The 19042-nt window shown below is 48.0% G+C and overlaps 1 protein-coding gene across 3 annotated transcripts in view; it reads left to right on the top strand.

The window, feature by feature from the left end:
- The first annotated feature begins 16166 nt into the window (after nucleotides 1-16166).
- The window catches only part of IKBKB (inhibitor of nuclear factor kappa B kinase subunit beta), a 36842-nt gene continuing 33966 nt past the window's right edge, over nucleotides 16167-19042 (top strand). For 2 of the 3 annotated variants that reach the window (XM_035117149.3, XM_035117148.3), the window contains exon 1: nucleotides 16224-16455. In XM_035117149.3, coding sequence (XP_034973040.1) covers nucleotides 16354-16455 — 102 coding nt within the window. In that variant the 5' untranslated portion in view covers nucleotides 16224-16353. Of the gene's footprint in view, nucleotides 16456-19042 lie in introns of all 3 variants that reach the window. The other variant, XM_088671378.1, reaches the window with a different exon arrangement.

The following is a 19042-nucleotide window of genomic DNA, read 5'->3' as shown; positions in this document are numbered from 1 at the left end:
TTGGAGTTGAATGACTGGCCTTTGAAAACGTTTTTCTGCCCATACCTTCCAGGACTTAAAAACATCAGCACATTCTGATTTGTTTCTCAATAGATATAGCCACAAATATCTTGTTTTATCATCCACAATAAGTAGGCCATATCTAGATCCTCCCTCACTCTCTGGAAAAGGACCAATTAAGTCAGAATGTACAAGTTGCAGAGCGTGTGTAGAAATTCCATCACTTCTACCTGTTATTGGTTGCAACTTTGATTTTGCTTGTTTGCTAATAGCACAATCAAGGTACCGTATGTGCTGGACTGGTTAACTTTTAAATCTTTACATATTTTTTGCACGTTCACCAGATATTTAAAACTTGCATGCCCTATTTTTCTGTGCAGGGCATGGATGCAGTTTTTATGTGGACAATTAGTTTTGCTGACATAGTTCAGTTATTAACATGTCATTTTTTCCAGCTTTAGGTCTCTCTGCGACCCCATCACTGTATGGAGAATGCTGTAAATAGTACAAACTATCCACCATTTTTGTAGAAGTAATAACCTTGCCCTGTTTTTTAATAAACCACTCATTGCCCTCAAAAATAAATGCAAAACCAACCTCGGAAAGGCATGAAACTGACAATATAGAAAATTATAATTATTCAACAAATAACACATTGCTCAATTCTGCATCTAGACATGGCAGATAACATGTACCTATAGCTGAAATTGGGCAATGCCGTCCATCTGCAAGACAAATGTTGTATTTGCCTTTTGGTAATTTACTGAGTGTTGTAAAATAGTCAGGGCTGTTCATTATGTTTCTGGCAGAGCCAGAGTCCAAAATGTAGCTGTCTGGGGAAATGTTTTCTTTTCTTGTGATGGCCGAGACAAAATGCGTCCGCTTTTCTGTCTCACGTGAATCGCTCACTTTTCCTGGGATTTTCACATGGCAGTATTTCTTTATGTGTTCAAACTTGTTACATCAATAGCATTTCTTTGCCAACATGGCATGATCCGTGGAGCGTTCTTTGGTCCCATCTCCTCCTGAGAATCTGGGTCTCTGGTTAGCAGGGCGACTGGAATTTCCCCGATCGGGTTTCTCACTCAGCTTTTCCACACGCTTTTCAGATTCCTCCTGTAGACGGGTTGTTACATACACCATCAATAAATCTTCTTGCCTCATACTTTCAAAAGAGGCTATCACAATATTATAACTTGGTGGGAGATTGGATAGTAGGATATAGACTTGACCCAGATCTGGAAATCTTTTACCTCTCCTTTGCGACTGGAGGAATATCATGTGCAAAGTCTGGAAGTGTGTGGTTAAACATCAACTTTCAGGTTGTACAGTTCTGTACAGTCTCTTAGTTAGTTCAAGTATTGAACCAGCTGTGTTAGACAGGTGTATCTGATGTAGACGGTCCCAATATTGTTTGGCAGAGTCTAAATCTGCAATGTGTAAAACCTGTGGTTCCTCTAGAGCCAACAAAATTTGCGCTCTGGCTCTATCATCTTCACAATCTTTATCACAGGGTAGTGCCCCCAAACCGGTTTCCACACAGTGACAAAGTTTATCACGTTTTAGAACTAATTTGAGCTTGAGAGCCCAATCAAATAGTTCTTATCATTCAGACATTACATTCCATCTGGGCAGTGTTGCCAATATTAAGAAATTGTGCAGGTTGCTGAGCTGGCATGGCTTCTGCTCCTTGCTGCACCGGCTCTGTTTCTTCGGTACGCGGCCTCACCACTGGACTTTCACTCCTCTCGAGGTCCTCACCAGCAGCACCCTGATCCTCCAGCTTTAGCAATTTGCCATCCCTAAGACTCTGGGCACCATAACCTTTCAAGCAGAGTTAATTAACGATGCAGAGTTCTTCATTGAATCAATAAAATCTTTACTAAGTTTAAAATAAATATATTCATAACATAGTTCCAAAAATGTTTAAGAGATCACATACTGAGTACAGGCTCTGTTCCATACTAACACGACTCTGACTGAAACCTTACTAAACACACAGAGAGAAAATGGCTGCTACTTATAAGGAGAATGAGTCACATGTCAGAGTGACTCAGCAGTTAGCAGTTAGGCCTGAATAACTTTAGTAGGCCTGAATGATTGTGCAGTCCCAGCACTTCCCAGCCTGCTTTGCTGCTTCTGCTCTCATGTGCCTTTGTCACATGACAGTCATAGCTGCAAGAGGCACGGAGCTGCTGGGCTGGAGAAGGAGCGAAGGGAGCCAGCAGACAACCGTGTTGTGGCCCAGATGCCTCCAAAAACACTCATTCTGGGTTTGGGTCATGGTCATTGTAGATGCATCAAGCAGGAAATGGCTGCCACAGCACCAAGGGCAGGGCCGTCTCAAGCCCATCCAGCACCGTGGCGCAAAGATCCCGGCGCCGCCTCCCTCCGGCACCGACCCCTCTCCACCCCGGCTGGGGCATGGGCAGCTCCCCAGCTCCCGCCACCGCCCCGGCCTGGAGGCCGTGTGGCCCAGCAGCCGCCATCTCTCGTCTGAGGAGCTGCAGGAGCGGTAGTGGTGGGAGCGGCTCCAGATCTGCCCCCGTCCCTGAATGGGGCAAAGTTGCACTGGCCCCTTTGGCCTGGAGTCATTCAAGGGGGGTGAGGGACAGAGCGTGGGCTTGGCCGCAGCCACGAGCTCGTTTCCCTCACCCCTGGGTGCTCCGCGGGCATGTGAAGGTGGAGGACGGGCTGTATGTGGGCTGAGCTTTTCCCCTCTCACCCATTCCGTTGCCTTGGCAACCCGCTCCCCACCGCTGCCGCGACGTCCATCACGAAAACACCAAGCCCTTCCATTGAGCAGCCACCAATCCGCGCGAAGCAAAGGGGGCAGGCCTAGCCAATTGCCAAGGCAATGAGGTTGGCCTCCCGTGGCCAGCGGGTGCTTCTTTTCCTCCACGTCCTCGCCATGCTGCGCTGTCACTGCGCGAGGAGGGCTTAGTGACTCGTTGTGCCCCGCCAGTGCCCCTGAGAGTCTGGAGCCCTGGTGCAACGAGCCACTAGCCTCTATGGGAAAGACGCCTCTGACCAAGGGGCTGCCACCTTCTAATTTGTAAGCACGCCCTCTGCCCTTGTGCTATTTAAGTTGATGGCTCACCATACCATAGAATCATACAGTTGGAAGAGAACCAGAGGGACATCTAATCCAACCGCCTACAATGCAGGAATCTCAGCTTCTTCTTCGACGATCACTCGTAGCCGAGTAAGATTGTCTTCCATAAACACAGTTTTAACAATGGGTCTGTAAGTGACTGTGGAGGCCAATTCTGGATCCACACATCCTTCCACAGTGGGACATTGGTTTCCAGGCGGGAGTTGATCACGGTGTGGATTTGCCAAGCGTGCCTTCCTCTTAGCATGTTTCTCCCTTGCGTCCTGAGATCGAGTTTCTTCAAAGCCCATGACACCTTTGGTAAAGGCTGTTCTCTAACTGGAGCGCTCGCAGGCCAGTGTTTCCCAGTTGTCAGTGTTTATACTACATTTTTTATATGTCTGTTGTCTTTGTCCATAGAGTTTTCTTGGCAGGGATACTGGAGTGGCTTGCCAATTCCTTCTCCAGGAGAATGGGACGACAGAGGACGAGATGGTTGGACAGTGTTCTCGAAGCTACGAACATGAGTTTGACCAAACTGCGGGAGGCAGTGGAAGACAGGAGTGCCTGGCGTGCTCTGGTCCAGGGGGTCACGAAGAGTCGGACACGACTAAACGACTAAACAGCAACATACTACATTTTTAAAGATTTGCCTTGAGACAGTCTTTAAACCTCTTTTGTTGACCACCAGCATTATGCTTTCCATTTTTAAGTTCGGAATAGAGTACTTGCTTTGGAAGACGATCATCAGGCATCCGCACAACATGACCAGTCCAATCTCAGCTAACGCATCCATGACAGATGGCCATCCAACCTCTGCTTAAAAACCTCCAAGGAAGGAGAGCCCACAACCTCCTGAGGGAGATTTTTCCACTGTCAAGCAGCTCTTACTGGCAGAAAATTATTCCTGATGTTTAGTCAGAATCTTCTTTCTTGGAGCTTGAAGCCATTTGTTTGAGTCCTACCCTCCAGAGCAGGAGAAAACAAGCTTTCTCCATCTTCCATGAGACAGCCCTTGAGATAGTTGAAGGTGTCAATCATATTTCTTCAGCCGCCTCCTTTTCCAGGCTAAACCCATCCAGCTCCTTCAAGTGTTCCTCACAAGACTTAGTTTCCAGACCCTTGATCCTTTTCGTTGTGCTCATTTGTAAACATGCCAACTTGTGGTGTGTCCAGAACCGGACACAGTATTCCAGGTGTGGTCTGACCAAGGCAGTAGAGAGTGGTAGATTTGGATTCGTGGCTTACCATACCAAAAGTTTGAGAAGCCCTTAGGGTGTCTTAACAGGAAAGGGTGATCAATTTCATTCAATGAGCCAGCTGTGTGTGTCACCAGCATTAGCCTCACTGAACTACCTGGAAGGTGCTAGCCAAGATGTCTCGTTCAAAGACTTGAAACTTAGTTTAGTAGCAGTGTAAGTAAAAATAGTGCAGAAATCAGAGGCACACACCAGAGGTCTTTCCTTGGGCTCATTGTATGGTTAAGCTTGGATTGTTGCCAAAGCTAAAAAATTAAGCTGTCCACTTCAAAAAGCACAAAGATGCACAAAAGCAGACAATTTCCCCATCTCTTGGTATCTTCTTATTCAATTAACCAGTTCATTGGAACAGAGGCAGCAACCACCAGTCACACCTAGGCACATGTGGCAGTTCGGTGCCACTAATGCAGCGAGTGGTTTGACTTCACCCTCAGAGGTGCACTCCATTGTCTCTCAAGTTAAGACAGATAGGGGCTAACAGCAGCAGCAGCAGCAGCAGCAGCAGCAACAACAACAACAGCACACTAGCAGCTGGTGCACAGAGTGAGGAGCTACCTAGCAGGGAGGGTTGGTACATACAATTTTTATATTTATTTGTTTCCATTTCTCTTCATTTATACTCAATGCAGTTAATAAATGGGTGAAAACACAGCAATCACAAAATGTTCATTAGAGGTTTTTAAGCAGAGGGCTGGCTGACCACCTAGCAAGGATGTTGTAGGCTAGGCAGTGGGTGGACTAGATCACTTTGATATCCCTCCTCTCTGATTCTGTAGTATAAACATTAAAGTCAGTTCAATTTGTATCCCCTTTTGCAGCCCAACCCAGAATTGGCTTTATTACTTGTATTTGATGGACATAATACTTGGCAACTTTTTAATTCATCAATTCCAGACTTCTTATTGCTAAAAACTGGAAGCTCCTAAAACCCAATCTACAGTATTACAAAGCTGACATCAAGAAGTGTGGAAACTAATCTGATGGGGAGATACACACATAAAAGCACAGTGAAAACTAACAGAGACAGGCAAGTTCACTAGTAGAGGGAAAAATAAACCAAATCAGATTTATTGTGAGATAAAGCATTCTATTGAACTTTCGTAAGAATAAGACTTTGGGAAACAAACTATTATTGCCAGCATAGAAAGCCAGCAACATCCTGCTTTTCATAATCACATCCTGCTTTAGAAGGCAAGGCAAGAGAGGTTAACTGCCCAGCAGGCATGCAAAAGTGTGTTACAAATCTCCAACAGCCAGTTTCTGTAAACAAAGGCTGCATATGTACCATGCATTTAAAGAATCCTGGGAAATGCAGTTTGTTATAGTTCTCTGAGGGGTGAATGCAGTTCCCAGCATTCTGAGGGTGGGGGAGTCATGTGCTTTAACTGTGCTTCCAATATATGGTGTGTGTGCAGCCAAAATGTGCGGGGGGAGGGCACACTTTTGTGTAGAGAAATAGTGCATGTGATTTTTTGTAAACCACTTTGAGATTTTATTGCAATCAAGCAGTATATACATCTTGTGATGTTGTTGTTTAGTCATTTAGTCGTGTCCGACTCTTTGTGACCCCATGGACCATAGCACGCCAGGCACTCCTGTCTTGCTCTGCCTCCCGCAGTTTGGTCAAACTCATGTTCGTCCATCTTGTGATATAAATCAACAAATAAAATAAAAATGTGTTTTTTGCCTTTTCCTTGCCCACCATTTCACAGTTGATGGGAAGGTTGTCACTTCATGGAATAGCATATGCTTTGCTGCAGCGATAACCACACAGGAACAACAGGAAAGCTGATTCACCCTAAATCTCACTTTGGATCTCGGCAGCAAATAAAAAACTGCAGATCAATTGCTCATCCAAGGAAGCCAAGGAGAGAAAGGGGAAATCGGGGGAAAAGCTGGAATGCCCTAGGATGAAATGTCATGCCCTAGCTTTCGCAGGGAGGAAATCCTGTTGAATCTCCAAAGATGACATGATTTTCATGTGTGCCCCATCTATAGCTTTGCCCACGTCAGCCCTAGGCCTTATCACAACACTGGGGAGTCGTCACAGTACAACAATCTGATAGGAGTCACAGAGACAGTGATTCAACAACTAGAATCATGATCACTATTGCTCATGCCAAGGAGAAACTGTACAAGATAACCAATAAGTTGTTGGCATGAAATAAGTAAACAGTGAGGGGGAATCCATTTCCAGTACAAAGAGCCTTGTGACTTTCAGTAATACTTTTGAAAATGTCAGAGTACAAATAATAGACTGTTACAACTGGATTTTGAAATGTTACAGCGTGAAAGCTTTAAAAAGTTGTGGGGAATTGGGCTACGACGGGAGCTGATGACAAATGAGCAAGATAAAGATGTTACAGACATATGGGGCAAAATAAATCTAACATCAGAATTTCTTTAGCTTCACAAAGTGCAACCATACTCAAAAGAGAAATTGTAGAGATGGGGAAATGTCAGAATGACCAGGGGACTGGAGCAACACTTCTGTGGGGAAAGGTTACAACACTTAGAACTTTTTAGTTTGGAAAAAAAGGTGAGTGAGGAAGAAAGATGTGATGGAGGTGTCCAAAATTAGGCAGGGTGATTTTCCAGGGATAAGGATCAGAAAACAAGGACAGGTGGATGCATGGGTTGAGGTATCACTAAGTTGTGTTGAGTGATAATGAGTCTGCACTTGTCATGAACTCGGGAGTCAAGTAGTGACCAGTGTGATAAAGAAGGGACACCCAAGAGAGCCTCTCACACTCCATACCTTGCCCAACTGCAACACAGCAGCCCTGCAGTGCTGCCAGAGGTTCTTACCTCAAGTAGTTGCTGCCACCACTCTCCCACTTACTCCTGCAACCCAAGTGCCACAGGGTTCTGTCTTGGGCCCAGTCTTATTCAACATCTTTATCAATGACTTGGATGATGGGCTTGAGGGCATCCTGAGCAAGTTTGCAGATGACACCAAATTGGGAGGGGTGGCTAATACCCCAGAGGACAGGATCAAACTTCAAAATGACCTTAACAGATTAGACAACTGGGCCAAAGCAAACAAGATGAATTTTAACAGGGAGAAATGTAAAGTACTACACTTTGGCAAAAAAGAAGAAGAAAGGCACAAATACAGGATGGGTGACACCTGGCTTGAGAGCAGTACATGTGAAAAGGATCTAGGAATCTTGGTAGACCACAAACTTGACATGAGTCAACAGTGTGATGCAGCAGGTTAAAAAGCCAATGCAGTTCTGGGCTGCATCAATAGGAGTATAGCATCTAGATCAAGGGAAGTAATAGTACCACTGTATTCCGCTCTGGTCAGACCTCACCTGGAGTACTGTATCCAGTTCTGGGCACCATAGTTCAAGAAGGATACTGACAAGCTGGAACATGTCCAGAGGAGGGCAACCAAAATGGTCAAAGGCCTGGAAACAATGCCTTATGAGGAACGGCTTAGGGAGCTGGGTATGTTTAGCCTGGAGAAGAGAAGGTTTAGGGGCGATATGATAGCCATGTTCAAATATATAAAAGGATGTCATATAGAAGAGGGTGAAAGGTTGTTTTCTGCTGCTCCAGAGAAGTGTACACGGAGCAATGGATTCAAGCTACAAGAAAGAAGATTCCACCTAAACATTAGGAAGAACTTCCTGACAGTAAGAGCTCTTCGACAGTGGAATTTGCTCCCAAGGAGTGTGGTGGAATCTCCTTCTTTGGAGGTCTTTAAGCGGAGGCTTGACAGCCATCTGTCAGGAATGCTTTGATGGTGTTTCCTGCTTGGCAGGGGGTTGGACTGGATGGCCCTTGTGGTCTCTTCCAACTATGATTCTAGGATTCTAAGTGGGAAGGAACCTAGTATGCCCTAGAGCAATTACTTTTTTAAAGGTGCTGAGCTGGTGCCCCAGCACTCCACAATTCGACTGGCACCTTTGTGGTATACCGAGAGTTTAGCAGCAGCCCACGCTGTCTCTGGGTCTCTCCCAGACCTCAAAAGAGTGTGCGGATCACTTACAATTCCAACCCTAAACGTCCGGTAACTTGAATACATCAAAGGCATCAAAGAGTGGGATTCCAAAACTGAAACACACTTCAACAGTCAAATTAAGAAACTTTATTAGGAATAAATGCAGGGGGAAAGCAGGCAGAAGCTCCAGACAGAATGCAAAAATAAATCCAAACACTGTGTGGCTCTACAACTGAACTAATCCTAACTATTCACTCCACTCATTCAAGTTTACTCACAATGAATCACAGAATTGCAGAGTTAGAAGGGATCCAGAGGGTCATCTAGTCCAGCCCATCAGGTCCAATCAGCAAGACTGGGCAGCTTCATAGAATATCCCTTCTTGGAACTTGGCGCTGGGAAGGGAGCTGATTTTTCTGGTGTTGGGAGGGGCCCTTCTTCACAACCAGTGGGAAGCTACAATGTCATTAGCTCAGAAGCCAGATCAGGTCCTTCACTCTGAGCCTGATGCTGGTGATCAGAGAAGCACAGCCAGAGCAGGACCCTCACAGGCACCTTTCTTTGAGCCCAGGGAACCACATTCCTCTCCCCCTGCATCACCAATTCAGTGGCACAGAGAGCATGCCATCCGGGAGGCCACAGAGTGCAGAAGTGCCTGTCTTCAGCCCAGGGGCTGGCCCTCTTAAGAGTCTCGGTGTCATGACTCTATAGGCAGATGAGGGCCTGGACTCTGAAGTGGAAGGGTAAGCAGGGCCAGCCCCACAAACACTCTCAGGGGAATCTGTGGGGCCAGTGCCCTGCCCACATCCTGGGGATGTAGGACTGCCATTCTCTGACTCAGAGGACTCCACTGGAGAAGAACAAGACAGACCTGGGGCTTCCCTGCTTTGTTGCAGTAGATTACTAGATTACTGGAGGAGGCTGGGCCCCTTTAGGTAGGGCAACGTCTTGCAGCACAGGTGGCGCTAACAATTATGCTGCACCTGCTACTACTTCTGTAAATGGACTCAGTTTCAGCTTGTTCCTTGCTGGAGCAACTACAGAGCTTTATGTTCTTCAGAGCACAACCTTCAGAACCTTTACAGTGCTACCTCAGGTTAAGTACTTAATTGGTTCCGAAAGTCCATACTTAACCCGAAGCGAACTTTCCAATTGAAAGTAATGGAAAGTGGATTAATCTGTTCCAGACGATGAAAGACACCCCCTAAAACAGCAATTTAACACGAATTTTACTGTCTAACGAGACCATTGATCCATAAAATGAAGGCAATAATCAATGTACTGTACCATAAAATAAATAAGACAGTATTGTAGATGAAAAAAATTAACATTTACAGTACTTACACCCATGTTGGGCCTTGCTCACAGAGGAACACAACAAACACTCTGGAGAGCTTATTGAAGGCAGAGCAAGTTGTTCCCTAGGAGCTCTCCACGGTGCTGAGACAACAGGCCTGCCTTGCTCAAAATTCCTCAGAGGAAATGGCTCACTTGAGATGTATTCCCTGCTTCCTGGACTCTGATGTGGGACCAGAACAGGGTGTCAGTTTTCCTTGGAAACATAAGAAATGCACTGGGACTAAACTCGACAAATCAAGGATTCAAATTTGGCCTGTTAGGGTATTTCCCCTAAGCTATGCTCACCTGCCTCACAACTGATGGCACACATGATGTTAGATGTGAGGGCAGGTAGAGACAGGGCTGCCAGTGCACAACTAGGAGCCTTAAAGAGCACTCCCAACTGTGCACCTGGAAAGGAAAGCAGGCTTTGGCTCTACTGCCCATCAGCTTGATGGGTCAGTTATATTAGCGCATCCCCCTCGCCCCGCCTCCACTGCGCAGTGTGGCGGAAGAGTGCCTGATGATGATTACAGTTCATCATGGGTTAATCTATCACTCCCAGTATAGGCAGGTGTTCCTTGGGAGGCGGAGCTTGAGGGGATTCTAAATGGCAGTTGGCAGTTGGCAGTTGGGGAGAGTAGAGTGTTGGAGAGGGATGCGGGAGCTGTATTAATAAGTCTATGTTATATGAAAAGAAGATGATGAACTAAGAGTTTAAACAAATGAAACCATAAGGAAATATACATGTTCTCCAGTTAAATAAAGCTTTCTTTTTTAAAAAAATAATTTTATTAGTTTTGTATAACAACACAAAAAGACAAAACATTTAAAAAAAGAACATTTCTGCCCACCTTTCCCCCTCCCCCCACAAGTCCCCTTCTGCCACAAGTGGATCCTGCGGGTGTTGAGAGTCGAAGGTAGTCCATTTTAAGGCTGGGTTTGTCCCCACCCCCCTCTCCCCAGCTCCTGACCCCCCCCCCTGCCACCAGGAGGCCCCGAGACATAAGGAGAGATTGGGATAGGGAACCCCCCAACCATTTATATCTTTCAGCATAATAGACAGACAAACAAACAAATAAAAAATTTCAAATTCTTAATTTGTTAGACATTATATTTGTGACTTCCTCAGATTCCTTCTTCCTGATTTTCATGATTCTTAAATATAATTATGGCGGGTTTCTTATTCTTATTTCCAATTCTAATTCTTAACACTCAACATTATTTTCCTCCTTCGTGCCACCTCCTCACAGGTCCCCTCCTGCCACAAGGGGCACCCATGAGGTGCGACCCTCCAAGGGAGGTCTAGTTTGTAATTGGGTTTCCTTCCACCCCTCCCTCCCCCTCCCCAGAGGAAGCAGAGGAACAGCTTCACTGTCAATGAACATTGCACAAGAGCAGCACTGACGCCCAGCCTCAGTTGGACACAGCACCACCTAGAGTTGAAAGAGCCACATAACCGTTAGCCCTACACCACAACTGCTTAGAGGTGCTAATGATTCTGTGATATATAAATGCCTTAATTAAAATAAGTAAATAAACAAATAAATAAAATGGTGTTGTAAGTGGGAATATGTATGACCACCCAGATCGCACCCTGCATAATGAAAAGGATGTCTGGAACTTGGACCCAGGTACTCCTTGAGGTTCCCCACTTCTGGCTACAGGTCTGCAAGAATCCTTTCCGCTTCACTACTCAGGGGCAGAACTGAAAAAAGGGAATTTGCTGGTCAATTACAAATTCACATTTTCTCAATCCTGATGAGTTTCATTGCAACAAAATGCTGCTTCCATTGCTTAATTCCCAAGCCACGTTCCTGTTTCCATGCAAGAGAATATCAAAGAATATCTTTGTGATATTTTGAGAACTTGCCTTTCCATGAAGCAATTGGATGACATCAGAACATTTTATCTGTGCTACACACATCTGAAATGGCATTTCCCAGTAGATATGAATGCACCCCTGTTACTGGTGTCATTTTAACATTCCTTATGGAAACCAAGGGAGGGGCAAAAGCCTCTACTATTGCGCCATCCTCATTATTTTAAAAAACATAAAAGCATAGGAACATAAGCGGAGCCTGACTGCTGGATCAGCCCAACAGCCCATTGAGCCCAGCTTCCTGTTCTCACAGTGGCCAGCTGGATGCCTCCGGGAAACCCATAAGCCAAACCTTAGTCCATCAGCACTCTCTATGCGGGAGACTTCTAGCAACTGGTATTCAGAGCCCATTTTTGAGCCCTCTGTTCTTTGTGCCCAAATAAGTAGTAGGCTGGTGTGTGTTTTTTTTAATCTCCAAACCCGTGATTTTTTGCAAATCATTTCCCAAGCCTCTGGGGTATCGCTCTCCTTCTTTTAGGCAACTGGAGGAATAACATGTGCAAAGTCTGGAGGTGTGTGGTTAAACATCCACATTCAGGTAGTACAGTTCTGTACAGTCTCCTAGTTAGTCCAATTATTGAACCAGCTGTGTTAAACAGGTGTATCTGACGTAGACAATCCCAATATTGTTTGGCAGAGTCTAAATCTGCAATGTGTAGAACCCAGGAATTCTAGCTTTTTTCCTTTTGTTCTAGATGAGCCAACTCTGCGGGCTGGACTCTGGGACGGGCTGGACTCCTGGTTGCTCAAAGCGTGAGCTGCCTCTGTTGCTGGCCTGGTGCTTCGTTGTGGGTTTTTTTGCTTCTCCCTCTCTGTGGTCTCAGTGACTATGGCCTTGCACACAGCCATTGCAAGATCTACCTCTTCCCTAGCGGCAATCAGACGTCAGGCTTTACTGCTGCTCAGGCCTCCAATGAACTGATCAAGCAGCGCTTCCTTGAGAGCCTTGAAATGACAGTGCCTTGCCAGGACCTTCAACTCAATGCAAGGAATATGGAGACCGATTCACCATTCTTCTGCCTCCTATTATGGAACTCTATGTGACGTGTTGTCGTGGTTGCTGCTGGGGCAAGGTGCCTCGTAAGCTGGTCCGTTATCTGCTTCAGCATCGCTGTTTCTAGCGTGAGAGGAGCCACCAAGCCTCGGGCCCACTCAAAAACCTCAGCCCCACAGCAACTCAGGAAGAGTGCCTTTTTCCTGTCGCCGTTGGTGATTCCTTGCGCGGCAGCAGCGAAACCGAAACGTTGGAGATATGAATCCCAGGCTTCTGTGGTTCCCGATTTAAATGGCTCAATGATTTTACTCCCTGCCATGATGTACTCAGGAGCATCTACGACTTCTTCCTCCTCTTCTTCTGACTCCGGATGCCGACCTCTGACATCCTGTAAGGGTGACTCCCTACAGGGAGCCAGCCCCCATCATCCTAACGTCCACCTCGCGAAGCACAGGGAGCAGCAGTGGGTCTGAAGCAGCCAGGGGGGAAGGGAGAGACTCGGAGGGAGAGAGCAGCCAGCGTGCGGAACGATGGGAAAGCTCAGGGGAGGAGAGATGCAGGCAAGGGATCCAGGATGCTGGAGAGTCATTCCACCGCTTTGACCAGGAGGAGACTGAGAAGGCATCGCTCCTTCTGGCGCAAGAGTTAAGGAGAGCACCGTGACGCAGGTCAAGGGGGAGGTGTTTTGGGGTGCCCCGACTACTTTGCTGGCGTAGGAACAGACGTACGCCATTGCCGGATTCTGGTTCGGACTGAGAGGTCATGTTTTAAGCTACCGGTATCTCTGCACTGTAAATACTATGCACAATAAAAGTCTTTAAAGACAAACTGGACTCAAGCGGAGTTACTCTAGAGTAGCCACAACGACCCTCTGACACATCCATTCATGGCAAGCCGGATCACACCTTCGTCGCCAGAATGTTGTGTAGTGGGTATTCAGTGATTTCAGCCCGGTGCAGATAAGAAGCTGGAGGCGAGGATCTGGTACAACATCTCTTTACATCAAAGAACAGGTAAGAGCCAGACCACAGGAATGGGGAAAACTGGGGCTCATATAATAACAGAGGACTAGCAGGGAAAAGATACATTTTAGCGGGAACCAATGGCACGGATTCCCTCCCACGGAAACCAATCTTGCAGAGGATCCAAATCCTGCACCCTGAACCAGCAAATGATAGACGTTCCTGCTGGAACTTGTACATTCAAATAAACTCTGTAATACAATACAATACTTGGCAGTGCTATTACTTTAATACACAACACTTGTTTTCATAGCTGCCAAGTTATCCCTTTTTTTAAGGGATTTTCCCTTATGCTGAATAGGCTTCCTCGCGAGAAAAGGGAAAACTTGGCAGCTATGCTTGTTTTCTCCTGCTCTGGAGGGAAGGACCCAACCAATGGCTTCAAATTACAAAGGAGATTCTGACTAAACACCAGAAAGAACTTTCTGACCAGGGCCGTCTTAAGTATATTTGGCGCCCTGGCGCCCTTCTCTGCTGTGAAAATACGGGTAAAACTAAAAACATTAGTTGTTCCAATAATTGATTGCCTGTGCAGACTGACCATCTGATCCAGCAACGATCCAAATTTCATTTAGAAATCCTTTGCCAAGTCATACATTATAGCCTTTGCAGCGGTGGAGCAAGCCGATTGGGCGCCTGGGGCAGTGCGTGTGCCCTGTGCCCAGGGGTGGGGCCAGCTGCCTGTGGGGATGGGTCAGCCAGAGCTGGACGCTCTGCGGGGCCTGCAAAGAGTCTGCCTGCCTCCTCCCACTCAGCTGGGAGGACCATTTGGGGCAGCGCAGAGCCTGTGGCTTGGGTGTGCTGCAGGCCCCACGGTGAGTGCCACCCAGCATTTTGTCACCCCCCCTCAGTGGTGACACCCAGGGCGGATTGCCCCCACTGCACCCCCTTCCTCCGCCCCAGAGCCTTTGCATCTTTTAGCTTTGTAATGTGGTCAAAGAAAACACTGCCATTTCATTTGAAAGATATTTGAGTATCATACAGGCAGGTGATGCTCCTGCCCACAAAAGTTTGGAGGTTCAATTATCACACGTTACCCAAGTGGTTATATCAGGCATCCCCAAACTGCGGCCCTCCAGATGTTTTGGCCTACAACTCCCATGATCCCTAGCTAACAGGATCAGTGGTCAGGGAAGATGGGAATTGTAGTCCAAAACATCTGGAGGGCCGAAGTTTGGGGATGCCTGGGTTATATGGTTATTGTCTTATTAGCTGGAATGGGAGAGGCGCCTGAACAATTTCCTGAGAAAGCAGCTGTGGGTGGAACTTTTGTACCTACGCAGTGAATGTGGATCCCAAACAGCTCTTGCCAGAGCTACTCATTGCTCTCAGCATCACACATCCTGTCCCCACTCTGATTGCACATGGTCTCCTACCGGGATCCCATTGACCACAAAGACACCTAACTTGGCAGCAAGACCCTGTTGCTACCAGCAGAAATGTACCACCCCCTCCTCACATTCTTCCTGAATTGGAGGTATCCAAAATATGTTGGGTATTGAGGAGCCCCCCCCCCGCAAGGCTACCACTGCTGCCTGTTGCTTCTTTCTCTGATGCATTCTTGTCTCCCTGGTAGGTTCTGCCAATGCCAGCCTAAGCCAAAGGGTGTTGCTTTCCTTTCACAAGTGGCCAGCTAATTAGATAAATTCCTGGGATTCCTGGAGAATGAGTGGGAGCCAAGCTGTACTCCTCCCCATGCCGACAAATGCAGGCCAAGTTGCTGAGAATGGAGTTGGTGGCTATGTGACCCCATAGCTGCCAAGTTTTCCCTTTTCTCGCGAGGAAGCCTATTCAGCATAAGGGAAAATCCCTGTAAAAAAGGGATAACTTGGCAGCTATGGTGACCCATCAACATGGGGGGATGACTCTTTCAAATACGGTATTTACCAGTAATTGGGGGGGGGGGCACCTAGGCCTCTAGGAGTTGGATGCTATGCCTAGGAGTAGGACAATTCAAGAAAGCAGAATGATGCATATGCTATGGTAATATATCAATAGAATCATAGAATTGTAGTCGGAAGGGACCACAAGGGTCATCTAGTCCAACCCCCTGCAATGCAGGATTTTTTTCCTAAGGTGGGGATTGAACCATGGTTGAAATATTATGCTGATATGCAGCAACGCCTCAGAGCCGTCGTGGCTGCGGCCGTGTCTTACCTCGCCCTCGCCTGCCCTGCCACCCCCTCTCGCCTGCCCGACCCTCTCGTCCTCTCCAGCCAAGCAGGGTAGCCGCCAACGCTACCAGCCCCAGAAGCACAAGGTGGCCGCTGCTGCCACCGCCACGATGTCATCAGGCCCGCTGGCCCTTTAGCCCCGCCCACTTCGTGGCCCCTCCCCTTCCGTGCCTTGGCCCCGCCCCTGAACGACCATGGCTTGCCCCCCCCTAGTTTTGATCCTGGCTACGCCCCTGTTTTATCAATTTAACTGGTTTTATTTGTTTGTTTGTTTGTTTATTATTTCCACTGTCCTGAGTTCCTCGTGCACTGCAATGACGTAGCCCATAAGGACTTGAGATGAAGACCTCCTTTCCTAGGCTGGGGGGTCCCTCCCTATGAGCCCCGTCCAGACTCTTCCTCCGGGGACGCCTTGAGTTAGTCCGCCGGGCAGAGACTAGGCAGCCGCGGCCCCAGAGGGGAAGAGGAGGCTGGCCCAGCCAGGGGGCGGGGTTCCTGGGCTCCTCCTCCTGCTGCTGCTGCTTTGAGGCGGCGGCGGCTGCGGCCCCTTTAAGCGCCGGCCTGGTCGGCCTCCTCCCGCCTCTCTCGGCGAACGCGGAAGCCTCCTTGCGGGGAACGAGAAGGAAGGCCAAGGCCCCGCCATGGCGCCCCCCCTGCAGCCCCAGGGCAGCTGCGGACCCTGGGAGATGCGCGAGCGCCTCGGCACCGGAGGCTTCGGCAACGTCCTCCGCTGGCAGAACCAGGTGAGCCGGGGGGGGGGAGGGAGAGGGAGCCCGGCCCCACCTGCGCCCCGCGCGGAGCAGAGCAGAGGAGCCCTCGGAGGCCTCCAGGACCCGCGTCCAGGTCCTTGAGAGCAGCGGGAGCCTTGGCTTCGCTTCGCTTTGAGAAACAGCCCCTCGGAAGAAAGTGGCTTTGCTGCCCTGGAAAGGAAGAGTTTGCTCCGCCGGCCGCTTCGCCTCCTGCTTGTTTGTGTTTCTTTAAGGGAGCTGGTCCTGGCATCTTATCAAAATGTAAACTCTAGATATATATTAAAAAGAGGCAACTTCGCCCGATGTGTGGCGTGTAATCCACAATTATGTCATGGGTCTGATGAAATGGGCAGTTGGCACTTGAAGATGCCCTTTGCCTCTACTGTACTTGCGCTTTTAGGGAAGCCCTGGGCTGCCGAGACATCCAAGATTCCCCTTTCACCTAAAACAGCCACGTGGATCCTGATTGTGTGAACTCTTGGATTTGTAGGAGATCTTTCACACGGCAACATTTCTACCTGCAAGGCATTTCCATATAGGATTTTTTTAATATAAACAAACCAGGCTGCAGATAGAGGGTACATAAACCAGGTTGGAGTATGGGTCTGCCTCGCTCTGTGTACAGTTGAGCGGCAGCTGCTCTTCAGGGTTTGAGGCCAGAGCCTCTTTTTCCCAGCTCTGTCTGGAGATGCTGGGGATTGAACCCAGGACATTCTGCATGCAATGCTAAAGCCAATCATCTATACACAGTGGTACCTCGCAAGACGAATGCCTCACACAGCGAAAAACTCGCAAGACGAAAGGGGGTTGCAATTTTTTTGGTGACTCGCAAGACAAATTTTTCTATGGTTGTGCTTCGCAAGACAACCTTTTTTTAAAAAAAAATTGTTTTGGTTTCCTTGGTTTCCGTCGCGCTTCGCAAGACGAAATTTTCGCGACTCGTGGGACGAATTAATTTCGTCTTGCGAGGCATCACTGAATATAAAAATGTAGGCATTGCGCACACAGAGGTCACAGCCTTTCTCCGTAACCGCTGAACCGTAATGTAACAAATTTGGCCACAACGTTCCATGCCCATCAGGGAGGGATCTGGCATAATCCCCCCCCCAAAAAAAAACCCACACCTTTCACAACCTAAAATAATGATTAAACACAAAAAAAGTGTCGCACAAATTAGACATCACCACCAGAAGCTCTGAAGACTCCAGCAGCATCCAATAGAAAGGCAGGTCGCACACTGCCGCCTGCAAAGCCCCTCCGACATTGGGGCACACCTCCCGAGGCAACAACTTACAGTCGTCACCTCAAACGCCTGCTTGCCATTTTAAGCTGCCGCCTGAAACCGCCGCCTCCAACGACGTACAGCCACTCGCTGCCTCCCGCCACTGGTGCCTCACGTTGCAGCCTCAAACGGCTGCTCGCAAACTCCACCTTCCCCACCCCCCAAAAAACTTCCCCAAAGGAAACTCCACACCCTCCATCCCCGCCGCAATAAGCCCGAACCCGCCGCCTCACAAAAACAAAAAACAAAACCAGAGAGCCAGTCCAGACTCCGCCTCCCCCCCACGCTACCACCGCCTCAAGGGCCCTGATCCCCACCACCAGCAAAAACACCACACGATACACCTCAGCCCCCCCTGTCCTACCCGAACCCACAAACGACCCGCAAACTCCACCTTCTCCTCCATAATAAAGACCTCACCAAAGCTATAAAATAAAATAAAATACACAGCCAACGACATTCCCCCGCTCCAAGGATCCCAATCCCAACCAACACCACAACCACCTCATGAGGCAGCTCAATCCCCACTGTCCTCCCCGACCCTGCCAAAAAAATAAAGACCACCCCAACCCCACAAACACATTCATCCCGAGACCCACCCCGTCCCCTACACAGCCTTCCCCCATCTCCTCCTAAACCTCAATCCGAAAAAAACAACACAAAACAAAAAAAAACCCAACAACCTGCAACAGGGCCAACTACCACCACCAGAAACCCAAAGGACAAAAAAACAAAAAACCAACACTCAAAAAAACAAACACCACCCCCACCTCACACCACCCCAAAAAACCACATCTAATAATAATAATAATAATAATAATAATATTTATGCCCCACCCATCTGGCTGGGTTTCCCCAGCCACTCTGGGCAGCTTCCAACAAAATATTATTGCCTTGACATCTGATGGAAGGGCGTTCCACAGGGTGGGTGCCACTACCAAGAAGGCCCTCTGTCTGGTTCCCTGTAACCTCACTTCTTGCAATGAGGGAACCGCCAGAAGGCCCTCGGTGCTGGATCTCAGTGTCTGGGCTGAATGATGGGGGTGGAGACGCCGACACTTTGAATTGTGCTTGGAAACGTACTGGGAGCCAGTGCAGATCTCTCAGGACCGGTGTTATGTGGTCCCGGCGGCTGCTCCCAGTCACCAGTCTAGCTGCGGCATTCTGGATTTATTGCAGTTTCCGGGTCACCTTCAAAGGTAGCCCCACGTAGAGCGCATTGCAGTAGTCCAAGCGGGAGATAACAAGCGGGAATACAAATAAGAACACCCGAGTAAAACAAACCATCAAAATCTCTAA

Source organism: Zootoca vivipara, chromosome 6, assembly GCF_965207765.1.
Source record: "Zootoca vivipara chromosome 6, rZooViv2.hap1.1, whole genome shotgun sequence".
Classification (NCBI taxonomy): domain Eukaryota; kingdom Metazoa; phylum Chordata; class Lepidosauria; order Squamata; family Lacertidae; genus Zootoca; species Zootoca vivipara.
This window is presented reverse-complemented; position numbering and strand designations above follow the sequence as displayed.